General features: G+C 49.0%; 2 protein-coding genes across 2 annotated transcripts in view; one reads left to right on the forward strand and one right to left on the reverse strand.

The window, feature by feature from the left end:
• Positions 1–7,963, forward strand: part of Stkld1 (serine/threonine kinase like domain containing 1) — a 19,840-nt gene extending 11,877 nt beyond the window's left edge. Inside the window, exons 10-19 of the mRNA XM_038337448.1 lie at positions 469–599; positions 991–1,074; positions 3,186–3,302; positions 4,244–4,384; positions 4,783–4,911; positions 5,747–5,875; positions 5,950–6,078; positions 7,223–7,363; positions 7,539–7,618; positions 7,813–7,963. Of these exons, the coding sequence (XP_038193376.1) occupies positions 469–599; positions 991–1,074; positions 3,186–3,302; positions 4,244–4,384; positions 4,783–4,911; positions 5,747–5,875; positions 5,950–6,078; positions 7,223–7,363; positions 7,539–7,618; positions 7,813–7,962 (1,231 nt within the window). The 3' untranslated portion in view covers position 7,963. The remainder of the gene's footprint in view (positions 1–468; positions 600–990; positions 1,075–3,185; positions 3,303–4,243; positions 4,385–4,782; positions 4,912–5,746; positions 5,876–5,949; positions 6,079–7,222; positions 7,364–7,538; positions 7,619–7,812) is intronic.
• A 170-nt stretch (positions 7,964–8,133) lies between these two features.
• Positions 8,134–18,221, reverse strand: Rexo4 (REX4 homolog, 3'-5' exonuclease). The gene is made up of 8 exons (XM_038337447.1): positions 17,747–18,221; positions 15,645–15,988; positions 14,084–14,221; positions 13,689–13,882; positions 12,364–12,452; positions 10,708–10,782; positions 9,992–10,066; positions 8,134–9,090 (listed from the first exon to the last, which is right to left on the reverse strand). The coding sequence occupies exons 1-8, from the start codon at positions 17,942–17,944 to the stop codon at positions 8,971–8,973; spliced, it is 1,233 nt and encodes a 410-aa protein (XP_038193375.1). The 5' UTR covers positions 17,945–18,221; the 3' UTR covers positions 8,134–8,970.
• Between the last annotated feature and the right edge of the window lie 609 nt (positions 18,222–18,830).

Consider the following 18,830-nt stretch of genomic DNA (forward strand, 5'->3'; position numbering starts at 1 on the left):
TCCTCTCTCTCTCTCTCTCTCTCTCTCTTCTCTCTTCTCTCTTCTCTCTTCCCAAGACAGGGTTTCTCTGTGCAGCCCTGGCTGTCCTGGAACTCCCTTTGTAGACCAGGCTGGTCTAGAACTCAAGAGATTCACCTGCCTCTGCCTTCCGAGTGCAGGGATTAAAGGCGTGTGCAACCACCACCCAATGTTCATGTTTTTAAGGAAGAAAGGGGCATAAAGCCAAAGTTCTGGGTCCAGGACCATCCTTGAGGGCCCTTCCACGGATAGAGTCCTGTTACTTCACAGAGTAGAGCAGGTTCCTATAAATGGAACTATAAAGATGGTTACTAGCTACACATGAGACACAGTGAAGTCCTACCTACCAGGAAGACTGCTGTTTAGCATCTGCCACTATGGGTCACCCACAGCCCAAGGCAGAGGGAGGCTCCTATGGAAAGCCACCTGTATTCTCTGTCCCTTTGCCAGGGATGTGATCCGAATCACCTTCATGAGCAGCTCCTTCAGAAACTCCTGTGTTGCTCTGAATATGCACCAGCAGGCGGTTCCCATTTTCATCACTGATGTGCTACTGGAAGGCAACGTGGCCAACGTCTTAGGTGACAGTGGGGACACGGGACAGTGCTGGGAGCTGCTGTGGCCTTGGCATTAGTTTTAGAGGCTTAGTGTCTCCCACAACTTGGTCCTAGACCTGCGAGTGGTCAGTTTCCAGGCTCCTCCCCTGTACATGCTGTATACCCTCCCTGGCTCTAAGCAGCCTAGCCCTGCCTGTGTTTTCCCCGCCCCTCAATCCCCTGCTCTCACTAGACATATCCCCAGTGTGGTTAAGACCTGTTCAGTGCCTATGTTGTCCAGAGTCCTATGCCCTTTGACTCCACAACCAGGATGCCGGGTGTCTTCCTCACTCAGGCTTTGTGCTTCCCATGTGCAGGAGTGTATGACAGCAGGCACGGCCCTCAGTAGGCTTCCTATATGTTCTTGTTCCTGCAGATGTCATGCAGAATTTCTCCAGCCGACCAGAGGTCCAGCTCAGGGCCCTTAATAAGCTTCTGACAATGCCAGAGGAAGATCTAGGTAAAGGTGCAGGCACCTCCCCCCAGGCTCCCGGGAAAGGCTGGGAGGTGGAAATGGAGCAGTGTGGGTGGAGGTGGGAACTGCCAGCCTTTCATTTCAGGCTGCTAACTAGAATTCTTCCTGATCCCATGCTTACTAGCAGAGGAGGGTGGGAGAGAGGCTGACTTCTCCGCATGATTTCAACAGGTCAACAGGAAATCCCCCTAGCATTAGGAAGGCTGAGGCAAGAGGACTGAGACCTGGACAACTTGAACTATAGGAGAAAGGCCTTGTTTAAAAAAAAAAAGATGGACCACTTCTGGGGGTTGTAGTGGTACTACAGACTGAGACTTGTACAATGCTGGTTAACTGTTTCCACTGCTGAACTACTTCCCCAGCTCGCTGGGGGCTTTTGTTGTTGTTGCTTGTTTTTAAAGTTTCAGAAAGGGTCTTACTAAGTTGCTCATGCTGGTCTCAAACTCACTGTGTAGTCCAAAAAATACTTGAACTTGTGATCCTTCTGCCTCTGCCCCTAGAGTACCTACAAGTGTGCATCATCACACTTGGTTGAAGAGACTCATCCATCTGTCCCACCATCTCTACAGTGGGCATCTGGTTACTTCTCACTTTCCATTTTTTTTTTTTTTTTTTTTTTTTTTTTTTTTTTTTTTTTTTTGGTTTTTCGAGACAGTTTTATAAACAGCACCATGACTGGTCACTTGGCATATGTGGCTGCACGTGCTTGTACCCCTGGGTATCAGAGTGTAAATGCTGCATCCCATCCTCCACAAGCACACCAACTTGCCTTCCTACCAGAAAGCTTGAGAACAGCTCTTTCCCAGCAATACCTCTGATGGGTAGTCAGCTTCTTGGGAAATTTTAAATGTCTGAAGACATGCTTTCCTGTCTCTCCTGCTCCATTCACCCTTCCCTCCAGCTAGTTCATCACTTCCTTCCTTCCTTCCTTCCTCCATCTGCTCACTCACCCATCTTATCCATTCCTCCTTCTACCTGTACATCCACAAAACACATCCAGAGGACACCAAAGATCTGTTTGAGTGGTTAGGACAGCAGAGGTTGCAAGGAGGCTGATGTGTGACTCCTAGTGAGTTGACAGACCCCTCATATTGGCCATTACTTTCCTGAAGTCCCTTTAATAGTGAGACTGTAGCTGAGATAAAGCTCAGGACAGGGCAGATTTTGTCTTTCTGGATAACAGGGGCTATAAGCCTAACAGTGAGCCTCGTTCACCACCCCAGAGCTGCCTCTTCCTCAGCCTCGTCAGAGTGAACTTCCTGTAGCTATTTCCTGGGCACAAGTGTTCCTGAATCTGACATCGTTTTCATAAGCCAAGTCTCAAGACAGTGACAGCCACAGGCTGGGTTTACACAGCCATTTTTTAAAATTTTTTTAAATATTTATTTATTTATTATGTATACAATATTCTGTCTGTGTGTATGCCTGCAGGCCAGAAGAGGGCACCAGACCCTGTTACAGATGGCTGTGAGCCACCATGTGGTTGCTGAGGATTGAACTCAGGACCTTTGGAAGAGCAGGCAATGCTCTTAACCTCTGAGCCATCTCTCCAGCCCCCTACACAGCCATTTTTTAAAAATGTATTAAGCATATACACACCAGAAGAGGGCACCAGATCTCATTACAGACAGTTGTGAGCCACCATGTGGTTGCTGGGAATTGAACTCAGGACCTCTGGAAGAGCAGCCAGTGCTCTTAACCTCTGAGCCATCTCTCCAGCCCCCTTATACAGCCATCGTTGATTCTCAGCTTTGTTATCTGAAAGTAAGCTGAGAAGACTTGCTTCATGAAGCTGCTCCAAGCATATGCCTTGGCAGAGCTGGGCATGGTGTCATTGTGCCTGTGGTCTTTTACTCAAGAGGCTGAGGCAAGAAAACCACTACAGCCTAGGAACTCCAAGTTAGCCTGGACAACACAGGATGTGGACCTTGGCAGATGGTCTGGTTCATGAGCTCCATGAACACACAGGCTGGTCATCCTTCTCTGCCCTTGTGTTCACCCACATGGATCCTCTGTATTCACTAGCGGGCTCCCAGCAGCCTCTGGGTCACACAGCCGGGCTGCTCCTGTGCCTCACCGTGCTGTGTGCGGTACAGGCTTGCCATGGCCCCCAGAACTGTTGGAGGAGATACTCAACATCATCAAGCAGCACGAGAGGATCCTGGACATTCTGCTCAGCACCTGCTCCCTGCTGCTGCGTGTTCTGGGCCAAGGTAGGCACCAGTCTGGATGGAGAAGTCCCACCCTCCTGGGTCCTCTGCCTCACCAGCTCCTCCAACTTCCCACTCATCCCCAGCATCTGTCTTTCCAGTCTGTTGTTCCCCTCTGTGCCTATGTAACTCCATCTCAGAGAGAGGGCATAATTAACATCTGCATTCAATGGGTCTACACGGGGCCAGGGACCCTGGATAAGCCCGTCTCTCTCAACTGTTCCCCAGCTCTATCATAGGAGCTGGACAGGATGGTCTAGTGGGCTTAGCCAGGAGAGGCCTGGAGGGTGTGACTGCCAGCAGGGGGACAGCACTGTGCTGCTGAGCTCCCCCAGCACTCAGGAACAGAATGAAAACAAGCTATATCTTGGCCTTGAGAGGGAGGGAGGGGAGGTATGGGTGGAGGGGAGGGGAGGGAAGGGGGAGAAGGAGGGGAGGGAAGGGGGAGGAGGAGGGGAGGGAGAGGGGAGGAGGAGGGAAGGAGATGGAAATTTTTAAATATAAAAAAAAAATAAACCATGAGAAAAAAAAAAAAAAAGAAAACAAGCTATATCTTTAAGCCTGGAGCATCTGGTTACCCCTTTACCTTTCTAGTCTTAATACTGAGGGCCTAACCACCACACAGATTGTGTCTTTTTTCAGGGAAGAGGGGGTAGTCAAATCCAGGTCCTCTTGCATACTAGGTAAGCACTCTACCACCAAGCAAGAGCCCACAAATACTTTATACTAAATATTTATTAGGAAGGTCTTGGAGGCCAGAACTGGAATTAGATGCTATAAGCTTGTTGGTGAGCAAGGCCCCCATCTTTACAAAGACCCGACCAGTGCCTAAATAATAGGCAGATCTGTTTCTTTAATTCAAAGAGATGATGCTGTACCCACTAGGCTCGACCTTAGAGCCCCAACTGTGAAGTTAACCCACGTTCTTTGTCTGGCCCCATCAGCACTGGCACAAGACTCAGAAGCTGAGATCCCAAGGGACCATTTTATTATCTCTTTCCTGATGAATGCCTTGAGGAGCCACCCCGATTCTGAAAGGCTTATTACCATGGTTTACAACCTGCTCACTATCATCTCCAGCCAAGGTGAGTGTGCTGGTCTTTTTCTGTCCTTCCTTTCTACTCTAAAAATCCAGGGACAGAACAGAGGCCTTGGGAGATGGGCAGGAGAGGAGCTCATTCTCCAAGATGGATATCCATACTGTTCTCTGCTCTTAATGGCAGCCACGGGTACTACTTGGAAGCCGAGGACAGTGGCCAAGAATCAAATGGATAGTTAACAGGTCAGGTCAAGGTTAGACACTGAGCCACTCCAGGTCTTTGGCTTCTCACCTACACTAAGCCCACGTGGGTGAGAGGCTCATTAGAGGTAGGTATAAAATAGAGTATAAAATAGACCAGCCAGGCGGGCTAGGGATTGCATCAGTCCACTGGGAAAAGGCTTTTTAGATACCTTTCCTCCAAGTGTTTGTGGTTGTCCACAGGGTTGATCTCTGAAGAGCTGGAGGAGGAGGGGTTGTTTCTGCTTGCCCAAGAGCACCTGGACCACTTCCAAGAGGACAGGGACATCTGCCTTGCTATCCTGAGCCTGCTCTGGTCCCTCCTGATAGATGGTGAGGCCCTCCCTTTACAAGCCCCACTGCATGAGACCTGCTAAAGCAGTGGCTCTTAACCTGTAGATTGCAACCCCTTTGGGGGCTGAACAACCTTTTCACAGAGGTTGTCTAAGACCATCAGAAAACGGATATACATTATGATTTGTAACACCAGCACAATTAGTTATGAAGTAGCAATGAAATAACTTTATGGTTAGGGGTCACCACAACACAAGAACTGTATCAAAGGGTCACAGCATTAGGAAGGTTGAGAGCCACCATAGTAGAGCCTCTATATCAGCAGTTCTCAGTCTGTTACAACCTACAGGTTGAGAACCGCAGCTCTCTATCTTATCCCTTCAGCACAGGAGGGCAACCCCAGCCCTATGGGGCTCTTCTGAGAGCCTAGCACAGGGGCACAGTGAGACACAAGTGAGATATGAGAGGAAGGCCTTCAGGATGCCTGTCCAGTGAGTAGGCAGCCCTGGCTTTAGAGGTCAGCCAGAACTTGATGCCCTATCCTGGTTTTTGTTTTAAGATGGGGGTTCCGAGGCCTGTCCTTCCCCCTCTTCTAGATACTGTTTTGCTCTAGGAGAGAGGGCTCCAAGCCATGGCAGCTCCAGAAAACTGCAGAGATCCTGCTAATGCCACAAATGCAGAAAGTCCTCATCTCTACTGATGAGTCTACAGTAGACGCTGGCATTGGAAAGCCCCAGTTTCCATCTCTGAGGACATCTGTCCCCTTTATTTGTCCTCTGCTGTTGGTGGGAGAGAGCAGTGTGGAGGGTACACACGCAGCAGGTACCTCTCTTCATACCTGGCCTGGTGTCTCACATCCTTGTCCTCATTCTAGCTGCCACTGTGGACAAAGAGCCCTTGCAGAAGCTCTCAGTCGTGGTCACCTGGGTGCTGGTCATGCACCCTGAGAACGTGGAAATAGCTGAAGCTGGCTGTGCAGTGCTCTGGCTGCTGTCCTTGTTGGGTGAGCAGCCTGAGGTCTTGGTAACAGGGAGGGTGACCCTGGACACATAAAGCAACAAGGTTTGTGCTCTGCAGGCTGCATAAAGGAGAGTCAATATGAGAAGGTGGTAGAGCTATTCCTGAGAAGCATCCAGCTGTGCCCTGGCAGAGTTCTGCTGGTGAACAATGCTTGTCGTGGCCTGGCCAGCCTTGCAAAGATGTCTGGTAAGTCTGGGACAAGACACACTGCCACCATGGAGGTGGGACAAAAGCTAGCTCCTGGGGCTGGAGAGATGCAGCGGTTAAGAGCACTGATTGTTCTTCCAGAGGTCCTGAGTTCAATTGCCAGCAACCACATGGTGGCTCACAACCACCTGCAATAAAAAAATCTGGTGCCAACTTCTGGCCTGCAGGGGCACATACAGGCAGAACATTGTATACATAATATATAAATCTTAAAAAAAAAAAAAAAAAGCTAGCTCCCTGCAGTGATGTCCACCAGGTGACCCCAAACTGGAACAAGAAAAACCAGTCTTCAGGAAACACCGCAGGGACTTCTCTATTTTGGTGTCATGGGACCACCTCCCCACCTATACACATATCCCACAGCTTTCCTACATATACATATGGATTTCCTACATATAGGTCTGTCTCCAAGTCCAGGCTTAGGCCACCTCTTATACTAAGCACTGGCAGTTGTCCTTTGTAGAGAACTCTGGGCCCAGGAATGTGCCATGGTCAGCAGCAGTGAACGGTAGGGATGCTCCCACCCTTGATCTGTAATGACCACTTCCCTTGCTCTAAGAGCTGTCTCCTTGGTCTCACTCCTGCTGGGTTCTACTCAAGCCAGTCCACTGGGCTACCCAAGCTGGTGCAACCTCCAGGAAGCAGTTGGGGATCTTAGTTCCTCCTGACTTATCCCTGACATCCTTATTCACAGCACCCTGTGGGGAGGGTTCAGCCCTCTGAACCCTGTTAACTGATGCAGAATGTTAGGGCCACCTGTACAGGAGACCGTTCTCCACAGTGCCACAGCAGAGCTTCCATGTTGAGGAGAAGAGGAACACAAGTGCTGTATTTCCCTTGGGCATGGGGCTCGCTGCCAACAGGTGCAAAGCTATGCTGCAGAGAGGCAAATTGGAGCAATCACCTCGTCCAGCATTTTACAGAGCATGGGACAGACCTGACTTCAGGAGCTTCCTTCATAGAAGGCTGGGATTCCTGGTCAAAGAGAGCTCTCTCAACAGCCTTCTGACCATGGTCATGCTACTTCCCAGTGACAGTGGGTACGGGGACTGAGAAGTAAGGGCAGCTGCAAAGGGGTTATACTCTATACTAAAACCCAAACTCCCTTGCGTCCCTCCCCTAGAACTGGTGGCCTTCCGAGTAGCAGTACCGGAAGAGGGCAGTAGTGGCCTCTACCTCCTCCAAGATATCTACCATCTCTACAAGGATGACCCTGAGGTGGTTGAGAACCTCTGCATGCTGTTGGCCCACCTGGCTTCCTACAGTGAGGACCCTTTCCTTGTCCTCTCCCTGGCAGGAAGGGAAGGAGTCCCAGAGCTTGGTCTCAAACCCCTGTGACTTCCCACTCATTAACTCCAAGCAAAAGTGGTACCCAACCGACCTTATCTGGCTGGTGGACAGGGATCCTGAGCCTCATCACCTTCTCTGTTCCACTGCAGAGGAGATCCTGCCAGAGCTGGAGTCTGGAGGCATCAAGGACCTAGTCCGGACAATCCGGGGACGTTTTACTTCTAGCCTGGTAAATCACGGTGACACCTCTATCAAGCCAGAACACTTGCGTGGCACTGACCCAGAGCTCCACATGATGCTCTTCTACTACTCTCTTCCTGTGATGGGGCTGAATCCATCCATCAGGGGGCTAGGTCATCAAAGTAATTGCTCCTGGATCCTGACCCCCCCGGAACAAATGGTTCACTTGTTTCCTCCTTCCAGGAGCTGATTTCTTATGCTGACACGGTACTTCAGGCACTGGAAGCAGCTGCATGCCCCAATCCCCAGAAGCAGCAGTTTGAACCTGCTTCAGAGCCGGAAGCCCCCAAGGTCTCCTCCCCACCTCAGAAAGATCCTATCTTCCGGCCCTGAAATGCTGCCCTTCTGGTCCTGGAGGTATCGGCACACCAGTACTGTATTTTGTACTCCATGAATAAAGAAGCCCTAAGCTGGTCGTACCATGCCTGGCCGTGGTGTCAATGGTTCTGCACTGCAGGGTTTCAGAAATTCTAGATGATGGGAAGAAGCTAAGCTTCCACAAACTCCATTTATCCATTTATTTTTGACAGCGCTGGGAATGGGGCACAGGGTCTTGCACACTGCGGACAAGTGCTCTGAGTCACACCTCAGTCCACAGCTCCATTCTGAGAGTTGTCAGGTAGGTCCATAAAGTCTACTGCTCGCTCTGGACCTGTTGCTAGAAGACAGCAGGCAGATGCCTTTCTGTTTGCAGTGCACCAGGGTGGTAGGATCTTATACCTCCAGGTGTACCTGGGCCCCAAGTCTCACCCAAGGACTATTTGGAGAACAGCATATTGGATGCTGGCATATTGGATGACTGAGCCAAGCAAGGAACATAGGAGAAAGTACCTCCAGCTAAGTAGCTTTAAGAAAGTCCTCACTGGGCAGCTGCTATGTTGGCCAGATTGGCTTGAAGCAGACCGAAGGCCCTTGGATCCCTTAGGTCCAGCAGTGCTTATCCCCTTCCCCACAAGAGGAGACGACACTCCTTGCTCCTTAGAAGATGCTGAGTGCCCTGGCTGAATGCAGCTGTGCTCAGTGTTAAGTGATGGTACAGGTGGTTGGCAGACACAGACACTGCAGCACACTCATCCATTCCAATCTCTCCTTCCTCTGAACCTACACCACACCCAGACTTCTGTCCTGGTATCTGACTAGTCTACCTCGACACACAGGTGCAGGACCAGGTCCTGGTAGCAGAGTCCAGGAGGAGGAAGTTCCAGCAGCTCACATGTCACACCCTGCTCACCAGAGTGAGTCCCTGCTGTGCAGAAATCTGATGGGCCTCCATAATCCCATCCCAACTGCCATTGAGGAGTCACTGAAGGATGTAGAGGAGGTGACAGTAGTAGGCTGGTGCTAAGCGTACTCGCTGCAGGGTTTTGGCGTGGTGGCTGGGGGGCGTCGGTCTGCAGTAATGCTCTCCCACTGCCGTTTTGCCATGATGTACAGCCTCATTGCTGCCTGGGCATCCTGGACCTGGGTGACACACAGCAATGTTGACTACCCAGCTAGTGAGAAGACATGGCGGCCAGAGGCCACAAAAGCAACCCTGTGACTACTGAGTCTTCTTGATAGCCACAGCACTGAGGCTACATGGCCAAGAGAGGCACATACTTCATAGGGTGACCATAGTAAGGCGATGAAAGAGAAAATCATGAAAAATGGCAGGAACACCAGAGCACAAGCTAACTGCCATGCTTCAGACTCAGCCACTCTGTTGCTAAGGGCAGAAAGGGAAACCCTACAGCAGCAGGAAGCTGCTGAAATGGGCACAAGGGCTCAAAGAGTTAGAGGCTGGGAAGCTGCTCTCCAGAAAAAGACAATTGGCTGGTGGGGGGGGGGACACTGTTGGGACTGAGAGCTCAGAGCCATAAAGTCCTAAAGCACCTTTGTTAAGGTTTGGAAAGGCTCTGTTCCTCCATGGCTCAAGTGCTGGAGCTAAGAGCTAAGTCATCAACATGGCAGTATAGGGTAACGGGACCTTTCAGCGTTGGGGCCTAGTGGGAAGTCAAAGGGTGCTAGAAGCACATTAGGTGATTCTTGGGGTACCCGTAAGTTCTGCCAAGAGTGAACTGCTGCTTCTCCCTCCTTGACATCTCTCTGATCAAGTAAGCCTCATTACCATGAAGTCTCTAACCTCAGTTATTTAGTAAAATACTGCAAGTACACTAATAGTCTTCAATTAGACTAGTGAATTTTGTTTCAAATTCTTACAGAGAATTCTTTGTATTGAGTTCAAGTTAAATATAAATATTTAAGATATAATCAACATTTCCTGAGCCTGATCTGCCTAGGATCCTCTCTTCTGTGTCTACTGTCAAGTGATTCATACGAACCTAGTTATTAAGGTCAGGGGCTGTTACCCAATGATACTTACTGAACAGTGTTCTGCCTGCTGGACCCTGATCCCCAGAATTTTCTCACAAAGTTGTTTCAGAGATGGTCTTCCACTCTGCAGAGAGAAGGTGCATACCACTGAATGTGCTGCTTCCACAGGCTCTGCCCAAGGAGGACACAGCTGGCCACACCTCAGTCCTGCAGTTTTCTTTCCACCAGGAGTATCTGTGGCATTAGGGTTGCAACCATTAGCTCACTGTGGCTTATGACATTGCTCATCAGCCAATAAAGGAGGAGTTGTGGGCTGGAGATCTACCAAGTGGTAGAGTGCTTTTAATTTTTAAATTCTTATTAATGATACAAAGATATGTCTATCTGCATGTAGGTATGTGCATGTAAGTGCAGGGCCTGAAAAGGCTAGAGGTGTCAGGTTTCCTGGAACTGGAGTTCTAGATGACTGTGAATCACCTGACATGGGCCCTGAGAATTTAACACATGTTCTCTGTAAGAGCAGCAAGTGCCCTTAACCAGTGAGCCACGTCTGAGGAAGAAACCTGTGGAGCCAGTTCTCTTCTGCCTTCATGTGGGTTCCAGGGATCAAACTCAGGTTGCCAGACTCAGGCAGCAAGCCCTCTTAAAGGTTAAAATGAGAAACCAAAACAAACTAAATCCCTTTAGCCACGGGGGGAGGGGGGAGTCAGTGCCAGGGACCAGCCACGGTTCAAGACTCATTACGGTTCAAGACTCACTACGTACCCTTACTTGACTCCTGAAAGGTTTGAATTTTTGAGTGTCCCTGATTTTCTTTTTTGGATGATCAAGAAAGAGTACCTAGAAGAAAATGATGACAAGTATCTTCATTTTCAGTCTGCAGTAGTGGAGCACCCTTTCCCCTCTTCCAAAGAACCAGAAGGTGTAACACTCAGAAAAAAGGCAGAGCTCCTTAAATTAATCGCTCTCACTTAAGGGGAAGCCCAATATTAAGAACCATGTTAATAAAAATAAAATCTTGGCCAGGTGTGGTACACACTTTTAATCCTAGCACTCTGGAGGTGGAGGTGGGGGAAAAAAAAAAGAACAGAATAGAATAGAATCTTGACATCAAGATGCTGAGAAAAAAAGTCAGTTAGCCTGCAACCTTCTTTATCTGAACTGATTCTGTTCATGGGGAAGCACAAAAATGAAAGTTAACAGCTTACCCTGCAAGCTGGGAGATTTCACACAGCCCAAAAAAGTAACCTACTTGAGGAATCATGTGTCCCCCTGGTGACAATCTTCTCTAAGGTGACTCAACATATCAGCAGGCAGGTAACTTTCATTCATTTTCAATTGTTAAACATTTGTTATTTTTATTTTTTTGGTGCGGGATGAGACCCAGGGCCGCATGCATCCTGCCACTGAGCTACATGCCTAGACCCATACATTTTGAATGGGGACTAAACTCCCATCTAGAGGTTCCTGAAACAGCGAGTAAAGTGGCACCACAGTTCATACCCAGCAGGCATCTAAAGGGGCAGCAGCTACAAGTCAGATGTCCTAGCACTGGGTGGCCTCTGAGCCTAGTCAGATGTGTGGCCGGCCTTCGAGGGCGGTGATTAGCTGGAACGACACGGAGGAAACATATGCCCATACGGATCCTCACCACTAGGGACAGCTGAGTAGCGGTCAGCTCTACCAGCCTGGGATGCTGAGGAGCAGTGGGGAGGTATCTGGGTGTGTACCCACTGCTCTCATGGAGCCATCTCTCAATACCCCAAAACTCCACTCTGCCACCCATAAGCCTAATCCCTGTCTCCAAAGGATTAAACAAGATCTGCTTACACTGTGTGATTGTTGGTGGCACCCAGTAAGGTTCTGATGCCTGGCATTAGACATCCACCATACCAGACTGCCGCAGAGGTATTCCTTATGCCAAGTAAACTATGCTCCCATTTTCCTCCAATGGACCAGACAGCAATTTGCTTGTGAACTTAAAGTGACCCATGTAATAAACCCAGGCTAGGTCTTCCTCAGATGCCAGGGAAGAACAGGAGGCTGGGCTTCCAGCATCACAGCCATGCCTAGATATGAACTGGACACACAACAAGAACCCCAGGGGTTTAACAGTGTAGAGAAATTTGTCTCTGGTCATGGGGCATACAGCTAGACACCAGTCCATCTGCCAGATCAGACAGGTGACACTCAGAGCCCCCTTCATAGAACTGTCAGCACTGGCGCTGGAACCAGTGTCATCAGGACTCTAAAAACAAGTACCTAATGCGGTCTCCTAGATAGCAAGAGCCCAGGTGCCTGACACTATTCCTAGAGAACTTCCAAGTCAAGATAAAAATTAAAAATGAAAAATCCCCGAGTGGTGCTTCTAGAGACAGGCATGTGAGGCCGTGTGTGGCTCACATGAAAGAAGACCAGCACCTTTAAATCATTGTGCAACGCATGCCCCACCAGGATTCTGCCCTTCAATATTTCTGCCACTTCATTCTTCACAACTTCAAACTCTTCTCCTGAAAACCAAGCAAAAAAGTGGTTAACAACACATAACTCACCAAGATTCTCACAGATGTTCCTCCCGTTCCCTGGCCAGACTGATGACAACAGGTCAGGCCCTTAATGATACACAGAGCTTCGATGGGAGGTAGACCCCTACAAGTGTCTCGCTGGACCCCAGGGACGTGCAAAGGTTAGGAGACCCACTGTGCCGTGTGCTCTGCTTCTACTTTGGGGGACAGTTAAAGAAAAGAAAAAGGGGGGGACAAGCTGTACTTAAAACCAACCAGTGGACTAGCAGCAGTTAGCAACCCCCCGGAGAAGCTTAAGAACATTTAAGACTCTCAGGTATTCTTGACGATATGCTTCCCACTTAACACAACTCATACCTATGACTTCCCAAGTGGACTCAGACTGCATCTCTCCCACAGACAGTACAAGAAGGGCTGCATGGACTCGAGTCTGGTCTGCTGCTCTTTCCCAGCAGACATCCTTTGGGGACCACCCTGCCCCCACTCCTACCAAAACCACTTCACTGCCCAACTCTGTTCAGAGCTAATAGGACCAGACTCCTTCTGAGATAGAACGCAAGAGCTGCTGGTCAGCCTACTGTTCAACAGAGCCACCTTATTGGCCATGGATACCAAGAGAAGCAAACAGGCAGTGTGTGGTGAGGAGTGGGGGAGAGATCACAAGGCTGCATCTCTAGTGGTCTACAGGTCTCTCTAGGAGGCAGGCTCAGAACATCCTAGATGTCCTCTCCTATTATAAATCAGACCTAGTCTCTGCTATGTTAGGTCACTTCTTCCAGCCACCTCCCTATCCAACCCCTGCACAGAACCAGTCTTCTGATCTCCACCCTGTTCTCAATGTCCTGTTGGAGTCCTTACTGCTAACACTGTACTAGAGTTTCCCAAACAGACCCTGTGATCTGTCCCCCAGCTCCCATGTACCCTACTCACCCTTCATGGCTTCCCTCCTGGTCCCTAACACACCCCATTTTATTCTCCACTGCTATACAACAGAAAGAAATCCAAGAGCACTGTCCTGGGTAGGAGGCAAAGAAGCAAGGACACAAACAGACAACAGCAGGAAAGATACCTTTTGTATCCGCACAGTATGCTACTCTGAGGAAGAGGTAAGCAGTGCCAGGACCCCGTCACACCTTGTTCAGAAAACCAAGGGGAAAGCAGGAGAGCAATGTGTCCTGCTACCATTTCCATTGCTACACTCAAATCCTATGGGCATCATACCCTGCTTCAGGTTCTCAGGCCGTATCCCACTGACTGCTGTCCTGTAGTCTGTCACGGGCTCAGTTGGCTTGACGTACTTGTCGTAAACACACTTCCCATACTGGTTCACGATGGACACACGGGCTGCGATGCTCTCTTCCCCCTTGGGGCCCACGCCTACCATCTCACAGTCCAGGGCCAAGGCTTTTGTCAGGCTGAGGGGAACCAAAGGTCCCAGTGTAATAAATATCACAGACTGGGATTCTAGGCCAGTGAGCCAAGCCCATTCATCATCATTTTGTACCCCCTAAGATCTGCTGGACAGTCATGGCTCAGTGCTTGCTCCTCCTCCCCTGAGAGATTATAGCCCCAGAAGGCAGAACATTCCCAGCAGCCATGGCCCGAGCACAGCTTACCCGCTAAAGGCCTGTTCCTTCTCCAGGGTGATGTTACTCTTGCTCTGCCCCAGCCGCTTCCATACCAGCATGGCTGCCTCTGGGCCTATGGCAGCTTCAATATCATCTGGATCCACATCATCAAACCAGATGTCTTCCCTATGAGGCAAAGATGAGAGTATCTGGCTATGAATAGACATGGAGCACTGGATGACTGTTGAAAGAATCTCTCTCCCTGTTGGTAGGCTGTGAGGAGCAGGAGGGCTGGCAGTGAGGGGGCAGCATCGTGAGGGCTGGCAGGACTGTGCCCCTGCACACTCAGTCCAGTTGAGCTGCTGCACTTTCTTTTTACTGCTGTTCTTTCTTTCTCTAATACCTGTGATGGCCAGAAGAGGGCATACACGGGATCCCCTGAAACTCTTGGAGTTATTGGTTGTGCACTTCTAAGTGGGAATCCAGGCCTATGAAAGAGCAGCCAGTACTCTTAACCACTGAGCCAGCTCTCCAACCCCTCACAGTTGTTCATTAGTATCTGCAAATGTATCTATTATCCAAGACTTAAAACTACATATAAAACACAAAGAATGTAATTAACAGAAATGTGACCCACTTTAATAGTTGACCACTGACATCTTCTAATTAAATAATAGATGTGTTATCAATCAGGGTACACAGGCAGGAGGACTGCATGACACAGAGGCCAATGCCTTGCTCTGTCTCCATATTTTGGAAGAGTGAGAAAGATAGAGTCGATATTAGATGCTCCATGGCTATCTGATGTCAATGTACTAACAGGCCTCTTGTTTTGTGTTCCTTGCCTTCTGCACTAGGCTACCCTGACCACCCACCATACAAATGCTAAAGTAAACATCTGTATGTCCCCTACTTCTATCAGCCTTAGGAAGGAGGGACCTTGTTGCCCCTCTAATCCAGCCTGTCTGTAGGGCTCAGAAGAGGCAGCCAAACCCACACCCTTTACCCTTCAGCGCTATGTCCTGTAGTCTAGTCTGTTATGATCTCAGTTAGCTTGACTTGACAAAGCTATCATAAACAGACTTTCCATACCGATTCCCAAGGAGATGCTTTCCTTCCCCACAATCCAGGGCCCAGATTTTCTTTAAGCTAAAGAGAAGGAAAGGCTCAGATAGCAAGAGCCAGACCACCTTATAAACACACCCCTGCAAGGAGAAGTGTCACCAGTGTTCATTAAGTAGCCAAAAGACATTAACACATGCTGTACCTCAGTTCCCCTAATTATACAGATAGCCTCACTGAAGAAGAAAGGATGCAGAAACATGCCCAAAGCCATCAACTGGCAAGAGGCAGGACTGGGTTTCACAGCACACATTAATGCCAAAGTTCTCGCTGGCCTTTCCCTTGTGCCAAGCTCTACGCTGGGGTCCAAAGACATAGCACTGACTGTACAGGGTCTGCCTTCAGCAACCCACACGCTAGGGGAAACAGATGGCAAGTAAACAACACAAACACCATAGGGTCAGAGAGGAAGACGGCACCAGGACCATCTGTATCTGTGGCCCAGTAGCAAAGGACATACCATGACCAAAGCAGAGCTGACACTCACTCAGTAGGCGTGGACTGATTCAAGATGACAGCTGCCTCCTTAGCTTTCCGCTTATGCTTGGTGTCCCCTGGATGAGAAGAGATGTCACTATATGTCCTCTTCTTGGCTCCTTTCTTCTGTTCTGTTCCAGAGGTATTTGTGGGAGGTACTAGTATCTTCCTGTCCTTCTTAGATGTAGACGTAATAGAACCCCTAGTGGTCTGGTCTTTTTCTGTTCTCTTTCTGTCTCCCTTTGACTTTTCTGAGGTCTCTTTTTTGTTCTGATGGATTATCTGGGAATGCATTTTGCCATCCTTCTGAGAGACAAGAGGTTTTTCTGGGGCCTGTGACTTTTGTTTCAGCAGCTAATGGGATCAAAATTAAATAGATGTCACATTTAAATTTTGAACCGACAAAGCACAGACTAAAGAAACGTGTATATAAATGCATACACAAACATGTATCTACCATCCACACACAATTCCAGTCACCATCACCAATAGAAAATTATTGGGAAAACCCTTTATTTTTAAAATTTATTTTTATATGTATGGGTGTTTGCTTGCATGCATGTCTGTGTACCACATGAACGTCTGGTGCCCACAGAGGACAGAAGAGGACACTGGATCCCCTGCAACTAGAGTTAAGACAGTTGTGAGTTGCCACATGGGTGCCAGGAATTAAACCAGGGTCCGCTGGGAGAGTATGCAGACTCTTCATTGCTGAGCCATCTCTACAGCCCCTGGAAAAGCCTTGTTTTTACTCCTAAGTCACTGGCATTGAGATTCTTTTCCTTTGCTTATCTCAATGCATAATCTGGCATCTGCTTCTTCACTTTCCATTTCAAACTCTATACCATGTGTACCGAGTGGCTTAACACCCAGAGCATTTCATTCTGGGACAGGAGCATCATTTTCTCTTCTTTAATCTGGAGTTGCATGTAGAGTGACTTCCATGGTCAACACGCTGGGACACAATGATCACTTCCTTTACACTATCTCTGGAGGCTGGCTACAGCTCAAGGTCTGAAGAAGACCCAAGGGAAAGAAGTTCAATGGAAAGAAAAAAAAAAATCCTATCAAACCAGAGATAGTTGATGAGAACAGCCATAGCTTTGATCTTATCCAGGCAGAGGCAGAGATCCAGGCAAGCAATTTCTTCCCTGTATTCAAATCCCCAGTTAAGACCCAAGCAAGATGACATCCAACTGCAGTGGATTTCTACTTACTCACTCCACTAATAGTCAAGAGACCAGAAGGGTTTCGATTCTTATAGAAACCAGAGCCAACTCCAAGTTCCCTATAGCAAATATGCATTCCAGGCATTTAATTTTACTTTACTAACTTGGGAGAAGAAAAAAAAAGAAACAAAAAGAACTGACTTATAGAGCTGGGGCTGTCCACAGGGTTTGGCTGGTCCTATGCATAAAGATAGAAAATCCACACTAAGGAACAGGTGAAGCGTTATGGAGCTCAAGAAGTTCTAGGCTCTCTTTCTTATGAACTGAGGCTCCATGGCATACACTCCAGAGGATTGCCTGGAGGTCAGTAGATCAAAAAGCATGGTCAGTATCCCAGTTCTGCTATTTATATGCTATGTGACCATCCTTATACCAAACCCCTTAAGCTCTGTGTCGCTATTTCCTCATCAAAGAAACACGGACAGTAACAGCATCTAACTAGAATGTAAGAGTTTATGAATGAGGGTAGGTATTGTGGTTCACACCCATAATCCAGCATTTGGAAGGCTACCTAACTTAGGAGGAGTACCACTAGTGCGGGGAAACCCTAAGCTACACAAGTTCCAGAACAGTCTGGGCCAGAGTTCTGGGAAACATTTTAACACGTTGGCAGGGTGGCAACCGAGATATGGGATTTGTGATTGAGAAAAATAATTCGAGGGAAGCAGAGAGCAAACTCTAGAGAATGTAGACGCACTGGCCACTACTAAAACTGTCAACAGGCCAGACAACCACAACTACCGCCATGCCTACAGCCCGAAGATCCCGTGAGGGAGTTCGTGCGGTGCTGCCCTTCCACGTTTTGAAACCACCCGTCCGCCTTCGTGGTCTGTGGCTACCCGACCAAAAGTCCGGGATTAAGGTGGCCTGTCGCCAGTCTCACCTCTTGCAGCGCCTTCCAATTCTGAGAAAAGTTCTCTGGGGCCTTCGGCGGTCGGCCTGCAATAGTTGGCGGGCGGCTTCCCGGAGCCCCGCTTCCTCCCTGCGCTTTCCTCTTTCTGAACTTCTTCTTGGCTTTCTTCCGAGCGAGCTTCTCGGCAGGCCCCGCTTGGGGCACCGACGCGGTGGCCTTCGCCTTCATCTTCTCGCTCTCAGCAGCCCGACCCCGCAGGGAAGACTCGAACTCAGCGCGGACCGCAGGAGCACACTGCAGGAAGCAAGCGCACCGCTACAGTGCTTGAAGCAGCCCGGGTGGCGCTTCTCTTTGCGACCTCCTGGAAAACGAGTCTGCACCTCTGGTTCCGCACGTCTGCGAACTCGGCGACCGGACCGCTAGTTAACACCATACCGGCTACCCACCTGGAGATCGTCCCCGTGACTGACAACATAGAGTTTCACAGAATGGACCCCAGGCCTTCACCAAGATTAGGAGTCATGAGAAAGAGGGAATGAATAGAAACAGGGACACCGGAAAAGGCTTGGGGGACCACTCTCGATGTGGCACCTCGCTTGAGGCCGGAAGGAGCTCGTGTTGGTTGTCCTGTGTACAACCACACTCCGCGGAAAATCAGGATTTCCCCGCGCTTGCTAGCCCGGTTTACCCAATCTTAGGGTTGCAAAGGCGCGTCAGCTGTTTCTGATAATAATGGTAAAACAAGATTTTAATTGTGATAATGTACATATATGTTTCTTAACCGCCGTGTTAAAATGACCGGAAATCCACATTTGGCCCTAATAGTGCGATACAGTAACACAGATGAGACTTCCACAATTGTGTGGTTTATCCTTCCTTGTTTTTCAACGTTTAGAGATGCACAGCAAGGCTACAGGCCACTTAGGAAGGTCAGGGAGCCCCTTGGTGGTGGTGAAGACCCATGTGCCGAACACGATTGACTTGCCCCTCCCTCTTAAAGACCTAAGGAATCCAGATGAGTTCAATGAATAGGAGAGAAAAGAAGTTTCATAAGTTGCAAATTTTGCACTTACATAATTATCCGTGGTGATTCGAGCTCTAGAATCAAAGTGGG

This window comes from Arvicola amphibius, chromosome 7 (assembly GCF_903992535.2).
Source record: "Arvicola amphibius chromosome 7, mArvAmp1.2, whole genome shotgun sequence".
In the NCBI taxonomy this organism is placed as follows: Eukaryota; Metazoa; Chordata; class Mammalia; order Rodentia; family Cricetidae; genus Arvicola; species Arvicola amphibius.